This window comes from Xenopus tropicalis, chromosome 5 (genome assembly GCF_000004195.4).
Source record: "Xenopus tropicalis strain Nigerian chromosome 5, UCB_Xtro_10.0, whole genome shotgun sequence".
Lineage (NCBI taxonomy): Eukaryota > Metazoa > Chordata > Amphibia > Anura > Pipidae > Xenopus > Xenopus tropicalis.
The window spans coordinates 5,397,543-5,419,259 of NC_030681.2; the positions used below are offsets into that span (position 1 = coordinate 5,397,543).

General features: G+C 47.5%; 1 protein-coding gene across 3 annotated transcripts in view; it reads right to left on the reverse strand.

The window, feature by feature from the left end:
- Positions 1-10,028: 10,028 nt before the first annotated feature.
- Positions 10,029-21,717, reverse strand: part of MGC86483 (uncharacterized protein) — a 54,319-nt gene continuing 42,630 nt past the window's right edge. Inside the window, exons 5-6 of one of the 3 annotated variants that reach the window (XR_004222622.1) lie at positions 12,545-14,547; positions 10,029-12,508 (exon numbers count right to left, since the gene is read on the reverse strand). Coding sequence is in view for 2 of the 3 variants with exons in the window: in XM_031901503.1 (XP_031757363.1) it covers positions 14,419-14,547 (129 nt within the window). In the remaining variant the exon portion in view is untranslated. 3 annotated transcript variants of the gene reach the window in all.

A 21,717-nucleotide genomic window follows, 5' to 3' on the forward strand; every position in this document is an offset into this window, starting at 1 on the left:
TTACAGTAGGGGGTACATTATCCCTTATAATACACGAGTGATACTCAGAGTTCCCTGTATAACTCAGCCTGCAGCCTTGTGCCTTTATATGGGCACAGAACCCCTCAGTGACTGCTAATATCCTTATCATTTACAGTAGGGGGTACATTATCCCTTATAATACATGAGTGATACTCAGAGGTTCCCTGTATAACTCAGCCTGCAGCCTTGTGCCTTTATATGGGGGGCACAGAACCCCTCAGTGACTGCTAATATCCTTATCATTTACAGTAGGGGGTACATTATCCCTTATAATACATGAGTGATACTCAGAGTTCCCTGTATAACTCAGCCTGCAGCCTTGTGCCTTTATATGGGGGGCACAGAACCCCTCAGTGACTGCTAATATCCTTATCATTTACAGTAGGGGGTACATTATCCCTTATAATACTCAGAGTTCCCTGTATAACATTACTTTCCATTACAGCCAATCCCTGGCGCAGGGGGTGCCGCTGTTACAGTGAGTAGTGAGTATCTCAGAGAGGATTACCAGTTCCCAGTGGAATCTCCGGCGCAGAACAAGTAGAAATTGATTAGTTTTCCTGCTTATTCGGCTCATTATCTCTTGATGTTAAAATTATTTCTTTTTCTTAGAATTGAAGAATTCCGGCCAAGAGAGAAGAATCCTGGAAACTCGAGTTGAATAAATGAAAATCTAATAAGAATAATAAGAATTTACAGCTGCCTCTCTGTCCTCCTCTCCCCCGGCCCAGCTGGAAATACTTACTGGCTTGTACAGGGGAGAGACGTGGAGTTCAGCACTAATGCACCAAGCTGTATATATATATATATACCCATATACTGCAGCGCAGGGGGAGGATCCATGTGTATTCAGAGACGCCCAAATAATGGGGAGCAAGTGTTTAAAGGGTTGTGAATATTAATGGATGTGAATCCAACCACCAGCAAACTTAGGGGGCTGTTCCTGCTGAATTGTGCTTAGTACAGGGGAATCCCTATGTGCCATAGTTTTATGGTATCTCTCTGTACAGGCTATGAGCAAACTTAGGGGGCTGTTCCTGCTGAATTGTGCTTAGTACAGGGGAATCCCTATGTGCATTAGTTTTATGGTATCTCTCTGTACAGGCTATGAGCAAACTTAGGGGGCTGTTCCTGCTATTATCCCCCACTGCTACTATAGGCGCCATCTCTCCCTACTATACCTGCTATCCCACAGCCCCAGTCCCTTCCCAGAGGCTATTATCCCCCCACTGCTACTATAGGCACCATCTCTCCCTACTATACCTGCTATCCCACAGCCCCAGTCCCTTCCCAGAGGCTATTATCACCCCACTGCTACTATAGGCACCATCTCTCCCTACTATACCTGCTATCCCACAGCCCCAGTCCCTTCCCAGAGGCTATTATCCCCCCGCTGCTACTATAGGCACCATCTCTCCCTACTATACCTGCTATCCCACAGCCCCAGTCCCTTCCCAGAGGCTATTATCCCCCCACTGCTACTATAGGCACCATCTCTCCCTACTATACCTGCTATCCCACAGCCCCAGTCCCTTCCCAGAGGCTATTATCCCCCCATAGCTACTATAGGCACCATCTCTCCCTACTATACCTGCTATCCCACAGCCCCAGTCCCTTCCCAGAGGCAATTATCCCCCCACTGCTACTATAGGCACCATCTCTCCCTACTATACCTGCTATCCCACAGCCCCAGTCCCTTCCCAGAGGCTATTATCCCCCCATAGCTACTATAGGCACCATCTCTCCCTACTATACCTGCTATCCCACAGCCCCAGTCCCTTCCCAGAGGCTATTATCCCCCCCACTGCTACTATAGGCACCATCTCTCCCTACTATACCTGCTATCCCACAGCCCCAGTCCCTTCCCAGAGGCTATTATCCCCCACTGCTACTATAGGCACCATCTCTCCCTACTATACCTGCTATCCCACAGCCCCAGTCCCTTCCCAGAGGCTATTATCCCCCCACTGCTACTATAGGCACCATCTCTCCCTACTATACCTGCTATCCCACAGCCCCAGTCCCTTCCCAGAGGCTATTATCCCCCCCACTGTTACTATAGGCACCATCTCTCCCTACTATACCTGCTATCCCACAGCCCCAGTCCCTTCCCAGAGGCTATTATCCCCCCACTGCTACTATAGGCACCATCTCTCCCTACTATACCTGCTATCCCACAGCCCCAGTCCCTTCCCAGAGGCTATTATCCCCCCACTGCTACTATAGGCACCATCTCTCCCTACTATACCTGCTATCCCACAGCCCCAGTCCCTTCCCAGAGGCTATTATCCCCCCACTGCTACTATAGGCACCATCTCTCCCTACTATACCTGCTATCCCCAGGCTATTCGGAATATGGGATATATAGGAAGGTAAATCTGATAGGTGGGTAATATCCATCCAGCCGATGCTTTAATCCCGCCATGAACCCTTAACCCGACACTAAGTCAGTCTAAAACCACATGTAATTCTCCAAACCACAATCTATTAAAGGGCAAGTAAAATGCAGAAATCTGTCAGGCCACAAACCCATGGACCACCCTAGGTTTCTGCTGAATTGCGCAGCGTTAAGGTCCAATAACAATAATATCCCGGCTCTCAGCTTTCCCACAGTGCAGTGAGAGTCACAACAGGGGGGCAGGAATTCACTCGCTGTGCAGAATATGAAATATTTCGCTAAATTCGCTGTATGTCTGTGCCCCCCCCCCAGCACCACGGATTAGGGGACAACTGACCCCCAAACATACAGCTTTACGCCCCAACAGCAGCGCTTTCCAGCAAAGTTGCAAACCCTCGAGGCTGCTGCACTCCATACGCCAGCTGCACCCCAGCACAGAATTCAATGCTTTTATCTTCACTTTGGGTGTTTTGTTCCTGCTTTGCCTTTTATTGGGTTGCCGAGTGATGTGATGGAAACAATATCGGTGAATATTTCGAGCCTGTCACCAAGCGATTGCCCTCCCTGCGCCGAAATAGCTCGGATCTGATAGTCTGGCCGCTCAGGAAACCCATAAGCACCTCCAGATGTTGATTCTCCCACAGGAAGGGAGTAGTAGTTAGATACAATCAAAGGGGGTGGGGGGGGGGTAATAAAACCGGACCTTTAGCAGCTGTTAGAAATTGAATTGAAAATTTGGGGTTTCTGTTGCCATCGGTTGGGTCCCTTGTACCCCCACCCCCCCCCCGGGGTGTGACTGGGGCTGTTGTGTGTTAGTTACTCGCCCACCGCAAAGGAGAAAACCTCCCCCCCATGAAGTTAACTTTCAATATGTTATAGAATACCCTATTCCTAGCAGCTTTGCAATTGGTCTTCTTTATTAATTTTTTAAAGTTTTCAAATTATTTGCCTTCATCTTCTGCCTCTTTGCAGCTTTCAAATGGGGGTCACTGACCCCGGCAGCCAAACCCTATTGCTCCGTGAGGCTCCAGTTTTATTGTTATTGTTACTTTTTATTCCTTATCTTTCTATTCAGCCCCTCTCCCATTTATATTCTGGTCTGTCATTCAAACCACTGCCTGGTTGCTAAGGTAAACAAGACCCTAGCAACCAGATAGCTGCTGAAATTTAAAACTGGAAAAACTAAAAAACCACAAATAATAGAAAATGAAGACCAATTGCAAATTGTCTCAGAATATCATTGTCTACATCTTGCTAAAAGTTAATTTGAAGGTGGACAACCTGTTTACATTTTGGCTCAAGAAAACTTTTCAAAATAAGGGACGTAGTTGGTTCCAGAGTAGGGTCATCTTGGGCCTCAACCACCAGTGGGGCAGAATCAAAAAGGAAGAATGTTTAGGTCTCCACCATCAGAGAGGAGCCTTGTAGGGAAGAATCACTACGTCTCAAGCATCTCAAGGGTGCACCTTGGAGGAAATTACTCCTGGGCCTCAACAATCTGAGAGGTTTGAAGAACAAATGGGTCTCTACCATCAGAGGGGAGTCATAGGGGGAATAATATGGAGGCTACCTAGAGAACCGGTGGCATCGTTGGTTTAAGAGTATGGTCATCTTGGGCCTTAACCACCAGTGGGGCAGAATCAAAAAGGAAGAATGTTTGGGCCTCTACCATCAGAGAGGAGCCTTGTAGGGAAGAATTACTACGTCTCAAGCATCTCAAGGGTGCACCTTGGAGGAAATTACTCCTGGGCCTCAACAATCTGAGGGGTGAGAAGAACAAATGGGTCTCTACCAACAGAGGGGAGTCAGAGGGGGAATAATACTGAGGCTACCTAGAGAACCGGTGGCATTGTTGGTTTAAGCGAAGGGTCTTCTTGGGCCTCAACCGCCAGTGGGGCAGAATCAAAAAGGCGCCTTGAAAGGAAGAATGTTTGGGTCTCCACCATCAGAGAGGAGCCTTGTAGGGAAGAATCGCTATGTCTCAAGCATCTCAAGCACCTTGGAGGAAATAACTCCTGGGCCTCAACAAACTGAGGGGTGTGAAGAACAAATGGGTCTCTACCATCAGAGGGGAGCCATAGGGGGAATAATATAGAGGCTACCTAGAGAACCGGTGGCATCGTTGGTTTAAGAGTAGAGTAAAAGGGGACTTTGCAAGGTCAGAGGGGAACCTTGAAGGGAGGAATGTATAAGCATCAGCCATTAGAGGGGCACCATGGGGGAGTCATGGTAGAAAGACCACCTGGGCCTCAAATATCAGAGAGGTGCCAGAGAACCAGAGAGGTTCTGATGATAGAAGGCCATGTTTATCTTCATGATGAACCCCTTAGATATATGAGGTCCAACAAGTCTTCACTCCAAAGTGCCCCACTAATGGTTGAAGCTCAGATGTTCTTCCTTCCATATTTAAGAGCGGCTGAAGGTCGGCAGGTTGGGCAACACTGATACAAAGCTCCATTCTTACAATATGCCCTGATATAATATTTACTAAAGCCACCTCATGTGTTATGTATAATATGTTGTTGGTGCTTGAACCAGTATTTTCCATCCTAACCCCGGCGGGGAAGGTCCCTCCATAACCTTGGCTAGGACTTTGTTTACGTTCTTTGGGTGCTTTTAGCTGGGTCATGTGAGGCAATGTACTAACTATGTCACACTTGGTAAATACTGAATATTGTTGCCATTTCCCGTTGTTCCAGTATGTACAGTATCAGTACATTCACTTTGCCCCGGTTGCACCTTTACCTGGGGTAGGTCATCTGAGGTAGGTTCCCTGAGGTCTCTGCACCTTGATGATAGGTAGGGTGGTAGTATTTGCCCTTTAGCCGGGATTTGCCGCGTGATGTATATGATTCTATATCTGGTGTTGACTCACTAAGGACAAGGAAGGGCAGGCGAGGTTTCTGCAAACTGAATGGAGCAAAGGTCTGAGGGTGCTGGGTGCAAGGGCGGAGCCTCTGATAACCTACTGGGCCCTGCACCTATGGAATATATGGGTCTGTCTGGGACTTACTGATCCTGGGGGGCTCATTTATCAACACTGCCCGTGAGTAGTAACCCATAGCAACCGATCAGTGGCTTTTTTTCAGCCAGCTGCAGGTAGAACAATGAATGCAGTAGTCTGATTGGTTGCCGTGGGTTACTGCCCAGTTTTGATAATTGACCCTCTAATGTCTAACACTAAGGCTTCCTGGCATTGTACTCACTACCCATCTACAGTGCATTCATTGATCATATTCCTTGCGTCCCACTAGCAGGAATCATGGGGTGGGGCAGATGGAAATGAACCCCAAGCTACAGCCCCCCAAGCCACTGAGACGCTACGGGGACCAATAAATGCCAAGCGCAACGGTCAGCTGACTGGAGTCTAAGTGCCGTCTGCCAATAGGAAATGCGCAAATGAGTTTGGAAATTATCACCATGATTTGCGTAAGTTGAAGATGTTTTCCTTTCCCCTCACGTCTGTGTGCGTTCCAGGTCTCTCCAGCAGAGGGCGGCGTTTCCCTCACAGTCTGCTCCTTCCAGTAACTGTCACCCAGATGCACTTGGCTTCTCATTGCTCAAAGAACAAGAACAAATTACACATAAGTCGCAAATTACATTTATTTCAAAACGTTCGTAAAAAATGGAGAAGTGAGTGCAAACTTGCAATTCAGCAGGAACAGCCCCCTAAGTTTGCTCATAGCCTGTACAGAGAGATACCATAAAACTATGGCACATAGGGATTCCCCTGTACTAAGCACAATTCAGCAGGAACAGCCCCCTAAGTTTGCCCATAGCCTGTACAGAGAGATACCATAAAACTATGGCACATAGGGATTCCCCTGTACTAAGCACAATTCAGCAGGAACAGCCCCATAAGTTTGCTCATAGCCTGTACAGAGAGATACCATAAAACTATGGCACATAGGGATTCCCCTGTACTAAGCACAATTCAGCAGGAACAGCCCCCTAAGTTTGCCCATAGCCTGTACAGAGAGATACCATATAACTATGGCAGGATAGGTATGAATATATAGTACATAAGAGCAATATCCCATGGAATCAGGACTAGTTATAGTTCTGCTATGTATCAGGCCGGGTTCTCGCCGCGCTGCTGACAGCCAATCCCAGGGAAGAATTCTCTCCTTATTATCCGCAGTTCACGCTGGCAGGGCTGCCGGGGACACGGGGAAGCTGTGGATGTTGGCCGGGGGCCAGTCGGTTGCTGACACTGAGCCTGAGACTGGGATTTCATAACATTTCAAGGCTGCGCCCCCCCCCCCCCCCTCCCACTCGGGAACCTCAAGGCTTTGTACATTTACTGCTTCTCTCTTACCCCACAGAGTAATAATCCCAGAGACCAGAGACAGGGGTAACAGAGAGGTGGGAGATTACCCGGCGGGGGTACTGGGTGGGGTTGGTATTTCACAGGCGGCTCCCAGGGCTGTGCCTGGTGTTACCCCCAAGATGGCCAAGTACTGGGGCGCTGCCCAACTCCATGTGATCAGGGAGGGAATGCTGAGCGGCAGGGTAACGGCCTATGGATATGGCATTATTATGGGATATGGGCTCCAGCCTTTCTGCTTGAACTGTCTCCACTCACACTCCAGCACTCTCAGTGGTACCCTCTATTCCCCCAAACTCTCCACTCACACTCCAGCACTCTCAGCGGTACCCTCTATTCCCCCAAACTCTCCACTCACACTCCAGCACTCTCAGTGGTACCCTCTATTCCCCCAAACTCTCCACTCACACTCCAGCACTCTCAGTGGTACCCTCTATTCCCCCAAACTCTCCACTCACACTCCAGCACTCTCAGCGGTACCCTCTATTCCCCCAAACTCTCCACTCACACTCCAGCACTCTCAGTGGTACCCTCTATTCCCCCAAACTCTCCACTCACACTCCAGCACTCTCAGTGGTACCCTCTATTCCCCCAAACTCTCCACTCACACTCCAGCACTCTCAGCGGTACCCTCTATTCCCCCAAACTCTCCACTCACACTCCAGCACTCTCAGTGGTACCCTCTATTCCCCCAAACTCTCCACTCACACTCCAGCACTCTCAGCGGTACCCTCTATTCCCCAAACTCTCCACTCACACTCCAGCACTCTCAGCGGTACCCTCTATTCCCCCAAACTCTCCACTCACACTCCAGCACTCTCAGCGGTACCCTCTATTCCCCCAAACTCTCCACTCACACTCCAGCACTCTCAGTGGTACCCTCTATTCCCCCAAACTCTCCACTCACACTCCAGCACTCTCAGTGGTACCTCCCATCTCCTCTCTCTCTTCATTTGTATCCATCAGCCTCTCTCATGTTCCCACACTCCAACTGCTCAAACTCCCCACTGTCTCCACTCACACTCCAATTCCTCCCCACTCACACTCCAACTATGTCCATCTGCCTCATTGTTCTCCCCACTCACACTCACACTCGGCCATGTCTCTATCTCCCATGTAACAAGTGGCCAATCTTCTTGGTTATTTTCTTTGTTCCTTCTGTGTTTCCATCTTCCTTGTTGGTAACTAATTACTAATATGATTTCCAGGTGCTAATTGCCCTTTTATTATCCGGCCTCTAAATCATAAATGCCAGGCCTGTACAACTCCCAGCATGCCGGGCAGAGAGCTGTAGTTCCAGAGCAGCAGGTTGGGACCCACGAGCCGTTGGTTCGGTACAAAGTGATATTTGAAACCTGCAGCTCAGAGTTTCCTTCATTGTAATGCACCAGAACAGGTGAATTATGTAACGTTTCTTTATTTTCATGGAATGATTTGATTGGCTCGCTTGGCGCCCACATAACCCTGTGATGTCACCCTGTGATGTCAGCGCCCAGCAGGGAAGGTTTGTGTAAGTGCCGGCCCCTGGGATTATGTAAGCGCCCATGAATCCCTGCTTGACTTAAAGTCAGAACTGGCTCATACGTGACTGTAACAACTCAAATCAGGCAAAGGGCCTACTTAAAGGGCCAGCGCTGGTCTAGCGAGTCTGAGCTTTAGGTTTGCATTAAGTGAATACGGGTGAAGACACACAGAGCTACTAGAAGCAGCTACTTTTTCACGGCTACTAAATGCCAGAAAATCCCCCGTCATAGACAATACTGAGAATTGCCTCTGCTAAACACACAGAGACAATTATCAGTAAATGATCTGCATTGTCTGTTTTAGTAGCTGCTACTAGTACCCCTGGAACTATAGCGGGGTGACTGTTACCCCAATGTTTCTATATATCTGTAACCTTGTTATGGGCTAAGGGGGCCCAGCCTGAAGGCCAGTTAGGGGGGGATTTGGGGTGAGTGCTTATTTGTGCCCTGGGTACCCCTGGAACTATAGCGGGGTGACTGTTACCCCAATGTTTCTATATATCTGTAACCTTGTTATGGGCTAAGGGGGCCCAGCCTGAAGGCCAGTTAGGGGGGATTTGGGGTGAGTGCTTATTTGTGCCCTGGGTACCCCTGGAACTATAGCGGGGTGACTGTTACCCCAATGTTTCTATATATCTGTAACCTTGTTATGGGCTAAGGGGGCCCAGCCTGAAGGCCAGTTAGGGGGGATTTGGGGTGAGTGCTTATTTGTGCCCTGGGTACCCCTGGAACTATAGCGGGGTGACTGTTACCCCAATGTTTCTATATATCTGTAACCTTGTTATGGGCTAAGGGGGCCCAGCCTGAAGGCCAGTTAGGGGGGGATTTGGGGTGAGTGCTTATTTGTGCCCTGGGTACCCCTGGAACTATAGCGGGGTGACTGTTACCCCAATGTTTCTATATATCTGTAACCTTGTTATGGGCTAAGGGGTCCCAGCCTGAAGGCCAGTTAGGGGGGGATTTGGGGTGAGTGCTTATTTGTGCCCTGGGTACCCCTGGAACTATAGCGGGGTGACTGTTACCCCAATGTTTCTATATATCTGTAACCTTGTTATGGGCTAAGGGGGCCCAGCCTGAAGGCCAGTTAGGGGGGATTTGGGGTGAGTGCTTATTTGTGCCCTGGGTACCCCTGGAACTATAGCGGGGTGACTGTTACCTCAATGTTTCTATATATCTGTAACCTTGTTATGGGCTAAGGGGGCCCAGCCTGAAGGCCAGTTAGGGGGGATTTGGGGTGAGTGCTTATTTGTGCCCTGGGTACCCCTGGAACTATAGCGGGGTGACTGTTACCCCAATGTTTCTATATATCTGTAACCTTGTTATGGGCTAAGGGGGCCCAGCCTGAAGGCCAGTTAGGGGGGGATTTGGGGTGAGTGCTTATTTGTGCCCTGGGTACCCCTGGAACTATAGCGGGGTGACTGTTACCCCAATGTTTCTATATATCTGTAACCTTGTTATGGGCTAAGGGGGCCCAGCCTGAAGGCCAGTTAGGGGGGGATTTGGGGTGAGTGCTTATTTGTGCCCTGGGTACCCCTGGAACTATAGCGGGGTGACTGTTACCCCAATGTTTCTATATATCTGTAACCTTGTTATGGGCTAAGGGGGCCCAGCCTGAAGGCCCGTTAGGGGGGGATTTATAGTTAGATATAACAGATAAAGCCAATGAGAATATAAAAATAAATACAACAATGGGGGTACCGAGGCCATTACAGGGGTGAAGAGGACGACGGATACAGGAAAAACAACAAGAGCCGGAGAATACAGACACCATATTTATTAACCTGATCTCACAGTCGTTCTTACAACAAAGTCTGTAAACTTTCAGTGTCATTAAATCAGCCACTGGTTGTAGCGTTATCCATTGCCATCTGCCCCAATGCATTCCCACTCGGCTGCCATCTGCCCCAATGCATTCCCACTCGGCTGCCATCTGCCCCAATGCATTCCCACTCGGCTGCCATCTGCCCCAATGCATTCCCACTCGGCTGCCATCTGCCCCAGTGCATTCCCACTCGGCTGCCATCTGCCCCATTGCATTCCCACTCGGCTTCTATCTGCCCCAATGCATTCCCACTCGGCTGCCATCTGCCCCAGTGCATTCCCACTCGGCTGCCATCTGCCCCATTGCATTCCCACTCGGCTTCTATCTGCCCCATTGCATTCCCACTCGGCTTCTATCTGCCCCAGTGCATTCCCACTCGGCTGCCATCTGCCCCATTGCATTCCCACTCGGCTTCTATCTGCCCCATTGCATTCCCACTCGGCTGCCATCTGCCCCAATGCATTCCCACTCGGCTGCCATCTGCCCCAATGCATTCCCACTTGGCTTCTATCTGCCCCAATGCATTCCCACTCGGCTGCCATCTGCCCCAATGCATTCCCACTCGTCTTCTATCTGCCCCATTGCATTCCCACTCGGCTTCTATCTGCCCCATTGCATTCCCACTCGGCTCCTATCTGCCCCATTGCATTCCCACTCGGCTTGTATCTGCCCCATTGCATTCCCACTCGGCTCCTATCTGCCCCATTGCATTCCCACTCGGCTTCTATCTGCCCCATTGCATTCCCACTCGGCTTCTATCTGCCCCATTGCATTCCCACTCGGTTTCTATCTGCCCCATTGCATTCCCACTCGGTTTCTATCTGCCCCATTGCATTCCCACTCGGCTTCTGTCTGCCCCCAAGCATTCCCACTCGGCTGCTATCTGCCCCAATGCATTCACATAAGTCCAAGTTAGCATTTTGCATGTAGCCATGCAGGGCTGCCCAGGCTGGGGTGGGAAGGCATTGGCACATTTAGCCCATAATAAACAAATACAGTCAGTGATTTCAGTGGCCAATTGGGCCACACGTGTGCCTCTGTACAAGTGATAATATAGATGGAATTTTGCACTATTTGGTAGATGCGATGGGAAAAGTACATCTCACTGAGTTCACCTGTAGTTGAGCAGAGCAACTTGTGGGCCATAGTTATAGTACAACCCTACGGAGCCGGGTATAATAGAACCTGTGAGGGCAGATAATACCAACTATGATGGTCACATTGGCATTTGCACCATTGGTTGACGCCGTTCATCAATGTTTAGTCTTGATGCCACCAACCTTCTTCTAACTTCACTGTCAAGACCTTTCTTTTCTGCTTGACAAGATGGCGGCACTCATCCTCCAAGATCACATACTTTCATATCCTTAATAGCAAAGTCACACACAGAGCTAAGCGGCCTCCCCTCTACATGTGACCTAATAAGTGGCACTTGGTTTATTTTTTATTCTGAATTATCGTAGAGGCACAATGCAAGTGAGGAACGCGACGGAAGGCCTCTCAACGGAGCTCGTAATGAAGCCTTTCGCATAGAAGAAAGAAGTGGTTATCTACACTTTAGTCGCTGTTATACTAGAAAAAAAAGATGTAGCTCTTAGACAAATAATGTTCCTCTATTACAAAAATATGTGTATAAAAATAGTTTTTTGTAGCTATCCGATACATTCAAAAGATCAGATTTTTTTTCACATGAAACTTTTCCATTATGATGCGGGACGGTGGGGGGTTAGGGTCAAGCCCACCTATTACAAGTAGGTAATGAGGCCTAGCAAGACCATGTGCTTACTTATTAAAGGGTAAAAAGACAAGAACCTTGTCTTCATAAGTGAACTAAGATCTGAAGATATTAGAGAGTTTTTTGGGGGGGGACGGAGAATTGTCTCTTCAGTGTATATTGTGGTCTTGGACAAGACCAAGCGCAATAGCACAAAAGATGTGGTCATGAGTCATTAGTCTTGAGTACTACAAGAGTCTTGAAAAGAGACCTGGTCTTGAGTACTACAAGAGTCTTGAGAAGAGACCTGGTCTTGAGTACTACAAAAGTCTTGAGAAGAGACCTGGTCTTGAGTACTACAAGAGTCTTGAGAATAGACCTGGTCTTGGGTACTACAAGAGTCTTGAGAACAGACCTGGTCTTGGGTACTACAAGAGTCTTGAGAATAGACCTGGTCTTGGGTACTACAAGAGTCTTGAGAATAGACCTGGTCTTGAGTACTACAAGAGTCTTGAGAAGAGACCTGGTCTTGAGTACTACAAGAGTCTTGAGAAGAGACCTGGTCTTGAGTACTACAAGAGTCTTGAGAACAGACCTGGTCTTGGGTACTACAAGAGTCTTGAGAACAGACCTGGTCTTGGGTACTACAAGACTCTTGAAAATAGACCTGGTCTTGAGTACTACAAGAGTCTTGAGAATAGACCTGGTCTTGTGTACTACAAGAGTCTTGAGAACAGACCTGGTCTTGGGTACTACAAGAGTCTTGAGAATGGGGCTGGTCCTGAGTAGTTCAAAAGCCTTAACAATGGAACCGGTCTTGAGTACTACAAAAATCGAGGCTCTTTTGAATTGTAGCTTGCATATGTTGTAGGACAAGGCAACAACTGCATCTTGAAGAGCCTTAATACTTTGGTATGATCACTCTTGCTTATTCAGCAATGGGATTAAGGAACACAGAAGCAGCAATCTGTTTAATCCTCAACTTACAAACACAGAAGCCTGTAGTATTAAGGTTCTCTTTGTATCTGATATTGTGCTTTTAAGGGCATGGTCATACTTTGGGTTCAATTATCTCTTTGGTTTCAAAAGTAGTTGTTCAGGCAAGGCACTGACCAAACATGAAATCTCTTATACATTGCTGAGCATGAACTGATGGAAGACCAGTCCAATTCCTTACTGCTTGAAAATCAAGTCTGTTCCTCAGTATCACGGGTCCTTGATGAACCTAAGAATCTGTTTGCTTTCTAACTATGAAACCAACCAAGCATTATGTGTGGTTGGTGTTCCATAAAGCTTCATTGAAGAAGAATAAGTTGGAAGTATAAAGTGACCAGCACCTACTCCCAGCTTTGTCACTCCCCTAAATGAGCATTTATTCATGGCAGAATAGGGTTTGTGTATGTAGATAACCCCCTATTCCCAATCTACACTATAGAAACACCTCCCGTGCTACAATACTTATCTCTCTCTTGCTTCAACACGTGTTGCTTGGCTTTCTAGTCAGCAGTCTAGTCTAGTCCATGGTTGACGGACCACGAGGCCTTCATGAGGCTACTAATCAGCTAAGAATCCAAAGCAGATATCATAGGGCGACACCTACAAGTTGCTGAATAAGCAGAAATGTCATATCCAATCTTACCTCAAGACAGAATAATTAATACTTTTTGGGAAAAATCTAAGTAATAATAATTTGGGTATTTCCATCTGTTCTAGGCCAAGTTTATTGCATCATGGTAGATGTCTTTCTTTTGACTAGACTCTTACAAAGAGGGAACGAGTTCTAGCATGGTCTAGAACACTCCTCTTGAAAAAACGGAAAGATGTTTCTAAAAAGGCACATGGAGGAACTGGGGATCTAGAACCCCAGAATGGAAAGTCAACATCCCTTCCCATTGATCTATCTGAGCATCATAAGTTTTACTAAGCATGGTGTTATTCTAAGTGTCAGAATAAAGTGTTTCTCCAATTTAGGAGTACTTAGTAACTCTGAGGAGAAGCAGCTACTCATAACACTTACAATAAAATGTCACCCAGTCATTGGCCACTGTACATCTGGAGCATATGGATCATCTCCAGGCACATTGACCTGCTCTGAAGCCACAACTTCAAAAATACATCTCTCTTTAGTTTCCAACACTTACTTCAAAAGTGGACCCTCATCTTACAAACAAGGAGAACCATCAAATATATGTTTTCATTACGTTGTTGATCTCAGTTGGTTGTTGAAAAAATATATACTCCAACTAAGTAGAACTAGGTCTAAAATATGTCCTCCCACTACAATATGATGGAGAACCTCTTCCAAGCTCTACCTAAGGAGACCTCTGTTCTTCTACCTGAATCCCCTCGTTCCTCCTTCTTCTTCTGCTTCCTTGGCATCAATAAAAAAAGCATGCACGTTCTTGGTTCTACATGAACTATTTCCTTTTTCTCTTAGCAAAATACCAAGTGCTGGTATTGGGATAAAAACACAGAAAAAAAAGAGTCTGCAGAAAAGTCCTTATTGCTTCATAGCGGCAGGTTTTGTTTTTTTTGTTGCTGTTTTTTTTCTTTTTGTGCTGAAGGCGGACAGGTCAGTCTGTTACGGTCCTGAGTTTAGAACGTCATTCGTCGTTAGTAGGCACGTGATGGTTCTTCAATGGGGACTAATGGGCTGATGGGCTTCACGGTGCTGAGGGAGCGGAAAGCGAACATAGCCGGGTCGTAGACGTAATGTGGAGGCTGACGGCCACCGCCGATACTCTAGGAATCAAAAAGAAAATGGTGTTAAAATCTAATTCTGATCATGGTCATCCTTCTTAATGCTGTTTAGATTTATTATACGCTATACGCAATGGTTGGTATTGGGGTATTTCATTTGTAATTATTGATCTTATAGGACATTTGGTCCTATAACATCTTCAGCCAGAAGATAATTAAACAAAAATACCTATTGTTGATTTATTTGCGATACAACAGTGTGTAGTAGGGGGTTTATCCTTTGCTTGTTGTTGTTAGTTCCACATAAGGAGATGTGTAAAGGTGGCCCTGGGGCCAAACGATCGAATTATAATGACGGTGATGGGCGCAGTCAGCTTATCGGCAGCTTATCGGCCCGTGTAGGGGATCGGGGACCGCATCAACGAGCCGATGCGGTCCCCGATCCCCTACATGGGCCTATAAGCTGCCGAATCGGTCTAAGGGACCAATATCGGCAGCTACAATCGGCCCGTGTATGGCCACCTTAAGTATGGATAGGAGAAGTTGAAGCCCCACCCATGTTTACCCTAGGTGTACGGGTGTTGGGTTGGGATTCCCCTTAGTAATATAAAAAGTAATTGATATCATAATAGGTTTATTGGGGTCCCCTAAAGTAGGAACCTAGAGCAGGGAAGGCCCAAGCAAAGATGCTGGGATGAGAGAGGACCTCAGTAGAAATTGGTTGGTCTGAATCTCATCCAAGGAGTCCAGAGGGTTAACACGTTGGTTGTGTTTGGCCAGAGTAGGGACTTGTCCCTAATACTTGTCAGAGTAGTACACATGTCCTACAGTAGGTGCAGGTTGTGGGTCTTGGCACCTCCATTGTATCCGGATCCCCTACATTAATCACAGGGAACTTTCTTTGCAAGACCTGTTTTGTTGGCCGTTGGCGCGACTCCCTGGGTTAGGTGGGAAGGCTCGGTGTAGTAGGGGGTTTATCCTTTCCTTATTGTTGTTTGTTCCACATAAGGAGCTGTGTAAGTATGGATAGGAGAAGGTGAAGCCCCACCCATGTTTACCCTAGGTGTATGGGTTGGCTTAGTGATATAAAATGTAATTGATATCATAATAGTTTTCTTGGGCTCCCCTTAAGTAGGGACCTAGAGCAGGGAAGGCCCCAGCAAAGATAGAGCGCTGGGATGAGAGAGGACCTCAGTAGAAGTTGGTTGGTCTCAGAGGGTTAACACGTTGGTTGTGTTTGGCCAGAGTAGGGACTCAAGCGTGTAGACTTGTCCTATAGTAGGTGCAGGTTGTGGGTCTTGGCACCTCCATTGTATCCGGATCCCTTACATTAATCACAGGGAACTTTCTTTGCAAGACCTGTTTTGTTGGCCGTTGGCGCGACTCCCTGGGTTAGGTGGGAAGGCTCGGTGCCAGGCATTGTGGCAAATAGGAAGGCTTCTATAATGGTTTGTTTACCCTTGCTGGCCCTGGCATGTTGGAAGCAAGATCCAACCAATTATATGTGATCCACTGGGGGGGGATATTTTTTTCCTTTTTGACGTTATTTACAGAAAAGCTGCACAGTACGAAGCCATTGGGGTATTGCTCTGTGAGACTATAGTTTTATTGTTACTTGTTATTACTTATTTGTCTATTCAGCCCCTATTCATATACCAGTCTGTCATCCAAACCAGTCAGATTGGGCTTCTGTAGACCGTAGAGGGCTGACCTGAACTTGGGAGTGGAACAACCAGTGATTGTTGCCGCTACATTTGTAGTATCGACCCCCAACCTTGGCTGTTAAATTACCAGTTTGGCCGGTAAAATACGGGCCAAGTGGCAACCCCAGTCTCTAATATATGCAACAAGGCTACAGCTTAGTAGCACCCCAGAGTGACCACGGATAGTGTTCAAGGCGACAATCTTTTGGGATTTTAACCCACCCCTTATGCATTGACTCTCCCCAACAGGGTACCCCCAAAGGGGTGGGACTTATCAGGAACAAGGTGGGATTAGGGTGTTAGACCTGCAGCCAATCAGAAAACCTGGCCTTTGGCCCTTCATGACAAACACTCTTAGGGCCCACCACAGAACCTGGCATTCAGGGACCACAGTGCCAAAAGTATTAAGAAAGGAAAAGGCCGATGGCAATTGGCCCTGGCTGGGGCTCAGTTGCCCCGTCTATAGCCGAGGGGTAAAGCCAAATCAGACACAGATTTCCCATTGTTTGTTCCATTTCATCTTCAAAGCCTCGGGGGTGTAGTCCTGACAAGGTTGGTGTCTGGGCTCTCAGTACAAAGCTCTCCGTCCCGCAATACACAGGCTATCCCTATACAGAAGTCTCCCCGCGCTCAGTCAATGGGCTGCCATGAAAGCCTGCGTGCCGGTTTTGAAGTCCTTGCCATAAGCTGCTTGGCAGGGGTACAGCCGCAGAACAATTGCCCGGGAGTTTCCTGGGTGCCAGAATGTCACTGTTTGAAGTAAAAGGACAAACCTGTAATTTGAGGCTGGAAGGATCTCTGGGTAAGAGAATGAAACTGTGCAGCCGGCCGGGCCCCCCCTTCCCTCGCTCCTCTCATTCAACCGCATAAAATATGCTCAGCCGAGGGCAGAAATAACCCATTCCTGGTCTTCCTCCTAACCTGGTAGTGATACAGCCCTCCCTTACTGCCCCAACTCTTCTTGTAAGGTTCCCACTAGATGGTGGAACAGTGTTGCTGGGAGTTGCTCCCATTCAGCCACAAGAGCATTAGTGAGGTTGGGCAGTGATGTTGGGGATCAGGCTCACAGTTGGGGTTCCATCCCACAGGGGTTCAGTTGGGTTGCCCCTCCCCTTGCTGCTATAACTGCCCTTTCCCTTCTGGGAAGGTTCCCACTAGATGGTGGAACAGTGTTGCTGGGAGTTGGTCCCATTCAGCCACAAGGGCATTAGTGAGGTTGGGCAGTGATGTTGGGGTTCAGGCTCACAGTTGGGGTTCCATCCCACAGGGGTTCAGTTGGGTTGCCCCTCCCCTTGCTGCTATAACTGCCCCTGCCCTTCTGGGAAGGTTCCCACTAGATGTTGGAACAGTGTTGCTGGGAGTTGCTCCCATTCAGCCACAAGGGCATTAGTGAGGTTGGGCAGTGATGTTGGGGATCAGGCTCACAGTCGGGGTTCCATCCCACAGGGGTTCAGTTGGGTTGGGGGTCAGGGCTCTGTGCAGTCAGGTGCTTCCCATCTCAGTAACCCCATTCTGTAGGACCTGGACCTGTATTGTGCTGAAACAGGAAAGGTCCCCCAAACTGTTCCACAAAGTAGGGAGCACGGAATTGCCAGGAATGTCATTGTACCCTGTAGCCTTATGGTTTCACTGGAACCAGGGGCCCAAACCATGGAAACAGCCCCAGCTCAATATTTCTCTTCCACCAACCATCGCTGTTGGCATCATGTATTCAGGTAGTGTTCTCCTGGCATCTGCCCAGACATCGTCTTAATTATCCTCATCCTACTTGCACAGTGATGTTTGGCTTGTGTGTGGCTACTTGCCCACTGGAACCTTAAGAGCCAAAACATTGGCCCTCACTAGCCAAAGGAGCAAGAAAAATGATATCAAGAGTTGCTCGGTTGTATCACTTGGGGACAGAGCATCTCAGAGATACCCATTGAGTAGAAGGAGGAGAGTAAGGCAGGGTATTGTTTATGCTGAGAGCCTGGTAATTAGGGGAATGAGCTCAGCAGCTATAAATGGCCGCGGTGGAACCGAGATAATGTCACCATCACATGTCAGAGAGTAAAGGAAATGTTCCTCAGCTGGAGATGCACGGGCCGGTTCTCCCTCCAGATGGATTGCGTCGGTCAGAACCCAAGGGAGCTGCTTGTTTACAATGACACGGAGCAGAACGCGGCTCTGGTTTCCTGGCTGGGGACTGTAGGTAAGGGAAGCAGATGATTAGGGAACAACGGGCCAAGACCAACTTGTTATTTCCAGTTGTAAATATGAGGCTGGTGTGATTGGGAGACACAGGGACACCCAAGTAATGTCTCTGGGCTGGGTACCCAATGCCCCACGACTGGGGGCCTCCTTCTCATGAAATGGGGGTGTCCATGGAGCTCTGGACCATCCGGATCTCTAGAAGAGCCACATTCAGCTGGGCAACCCGATATGTTCTCTATCAGTAAATCAATAGAGTTTACTCAGTTGGTTTTAGATTGGTTGATATCCATGTAGGTCTTCTGGCTGTATGGCCATATGCAACGAGGGCCATGTAACGATACATTGGTCAATTTATGCCCTGCCAAGAGGTGGATGCAGTCATAAAGGGACACAAAGCCATGGATTTAGGGATTTATTGTTTCATTGATGTCCCCATTTCCCAGGGACACATGAAGCACAATTTTTAGAAGGTCCAGATAGTGGTGACTGCCCTGGGCCTTACGTATATTGGTGCCCTGATGGGTAATAGTGGGGCAATACGGTAACAAGAGAGCAAGAAAGGCACAACGGCACTGGCAGGGCAAGATAATGACATTTATGGAAACTGCTGATTGGTGGGATCTCATAGCAATATAATAGTAACAGTATAGTAATATACAGTAATAGTCTGAGTAACTGAGTAGGGCAAATGAACCAACAAGTAATTATAAGAAACAGGGATATTTGTGAACAGAGAACTGGCCAAAAGTAATAAAAAACATGTAAAACAAATAAAAGGGCAGTTGGTAAGTAGGTAGATACAGTAGGTTAGTAGGTAGATACAGTAGGTTAGTAGGTAGATACAGTAGGTTAGTAGGTAGATACAGCAGGTAAGTAGGTAGATATAGTAGGTATGTAGGTAAATACAGTAGGTTAGTAGGTAGATACAGTAAGTAGGTAGATACAGCAGGTAGGTAGATATAGAAGGTATGTAGGTAAATACAGTAGTTGGTATTTAGATACAGCAAGTAGGTAGAAACAGTAGGTAAGTAGGTAGGTAGATAGAGGAGGTAAGTAGGTAGATACAGTCGGTAGATAGAGGAGGTGAGTAGGTAGATACAGTCGGTAGATAGAGGAGGTGAGTAGGTAGATACAGTCGGTAGATAGAGGAGGTGAGTAGGTAGATACAGTCGGTAGATAGAGGAGGTGAGTAGGTAGATACAGGAGGTAGATAGAGGAGGTGAGTAGGTAGATACAGTCGGTAGATAGAGGAGGTAAGTAGGTAGATACAGGAGGTAGATAGAGGAGGTAAGTATGTAGATACAGGAGGTAGATAGAGGAGGTAAGTAGGTAGATACAGTCAGTAGATAGAGGAGGTAAGTAGGTAGATACAGGAGGTAGATAGAGGAGGTAAGTAGGTAGATACAGGAGGTAGATAGAGGAGGTGAGTAGGTAGATACAGGAGGTAGGTAGGTAGAAGAGCACCCCAAGCAGTGTCAGGTAAACACATTTGCTCTTGGAAAATGGTTTCTAAATGTTTACTGCAAACATGTAGGGATTTGTGGGCAGGTCAGTCCGGCAGCCCCGCGGGGCAATTAATCCCCAGTAATACAAGTCTGTGGGAATTTACCAGCTTCAATGGGGAATTGTCCCGCAATCAGTTGGGCAGCAATAACTGCAGCAAATGTTTATTCCCAACATCTGTATCTTTTATATTTATATAGGGACGGGGCAACAAAACCTGCGCTACTGAGCAGCGGCCTGGGGGGGCCGGGAGTTGTAAGTAAACTGAAATCAGCTATTTATCTCTATCCAGTCTGACTGCAAACCCTTCCCATGCAACTGGGCTCCTCGCCCACACTGTCTGCAACAACTGCATGTAAAGATTGGCTCATTCAGAGAAACCAGTGTATAACTCCCCCCATTGGCACGAACTGCTGTATCATATGTCTTACTCTCCAAATATACTGTCTATGGGAATCGGTATGGCAGCTTCCACCATTATGTACAAATACAAAGAGAATAGGGGTTGGTAGCACTAGGTAGGTACCTAATATATAGGGGCAGAGACAGGGGAAAGTGTTGGAAGGGTTACTGCCTGCCCTGCTCTCATTTCCCTACAGAAATAGGGGTTGGTAGCACTAGGTAGGTACCTAATATATAGGGGCAGAGACAGGGGAAAGTGTTGGAAGGGTTACTGCCTGCCCTGCTCTCATTTCCCTACAGAAATAGGGGTTGGTAGCACTAGGTAGGTACCTAATATATAGGGACAGAGATAAGGGAAAGTGTTGGAAGGGTTACTGCCTGCCCTGCTCTCATTTCCCTACAGAAATAGGGGTTGGTAGCACTAGGTAGGTACCTAATATATAGGGGCAGAGACAGGGGAAAGTGTTGGAAGGGTTACTGCCTGCCCTGCTCTCATTTCCCTACAGAAATAGGAATGACTGACTCCTTATTGCTAGAAGTTACTCAGACAAAGTTAGAATTTTTGTTCCTAAAAAGTGATGGGTTAAACAAGCCGATGGCTACAAGAGCCTCTGAGGGTTTAAGGGAGGGTTAGAGACAGGAGATAAGCCTGGGGAAACCATTCCAGTGGGTCTGGCTCCGGCCCAGACAGAGTACATTTCATTTATAGATAAGAGGAACACAAAGGTTTCCCTTTTCTCTTATATAACGTTACAAAACCAACTTTCGGGCTGCCAACTGGGTCTCTGATAAACCAAAGGCAACAATATGGGGGAAGAGTCTTCACTTACAAAATTCCCCCCTAACACCTACAGTATAATATGTGTAACTGTCACTGTGTCTGTCCCTTTCCCTTCCCTGCACTGCTGGTTCTGACTCCTGATACAACTCCCCAATATCCATTCATCCCTCATTCTCACTGGGTTTATAGTTATGTGTAACTGTCACTGTGTCTGTCCCTTTCCCTTCTCTGCACTGCTGGTTCTGACTCCTGATACAACTCCCCAATATCCATTCATTCCTCATTCTCACTAGGTTTATAGTTATGTGTAACTGTCACTGTGTCTGTCCCTTTCCCTTCCCTGCACTGCTGGTTCTGACTCCAGATACAACTCCCCAATATCCATTCATTCCTCATTCTCACTGGGTTTATAGTTATGTGTAACTGTCACTGTGTCTGTCCCTTTCCCTTCCCTGCACTGCTGGTTCTGACTCCTGATACAACTCCCCAATATCCATTCATCCCTCATTCTCACTGGGTTTATAGTTATGTGTAACTGTCACTGTGTCTGTCCCTTTCCCTTCCCTGCACTGCTGGTTCTGACTCCAGATACAACTCCCCAATATCCATTCATTCCTCATTCTCACTGGG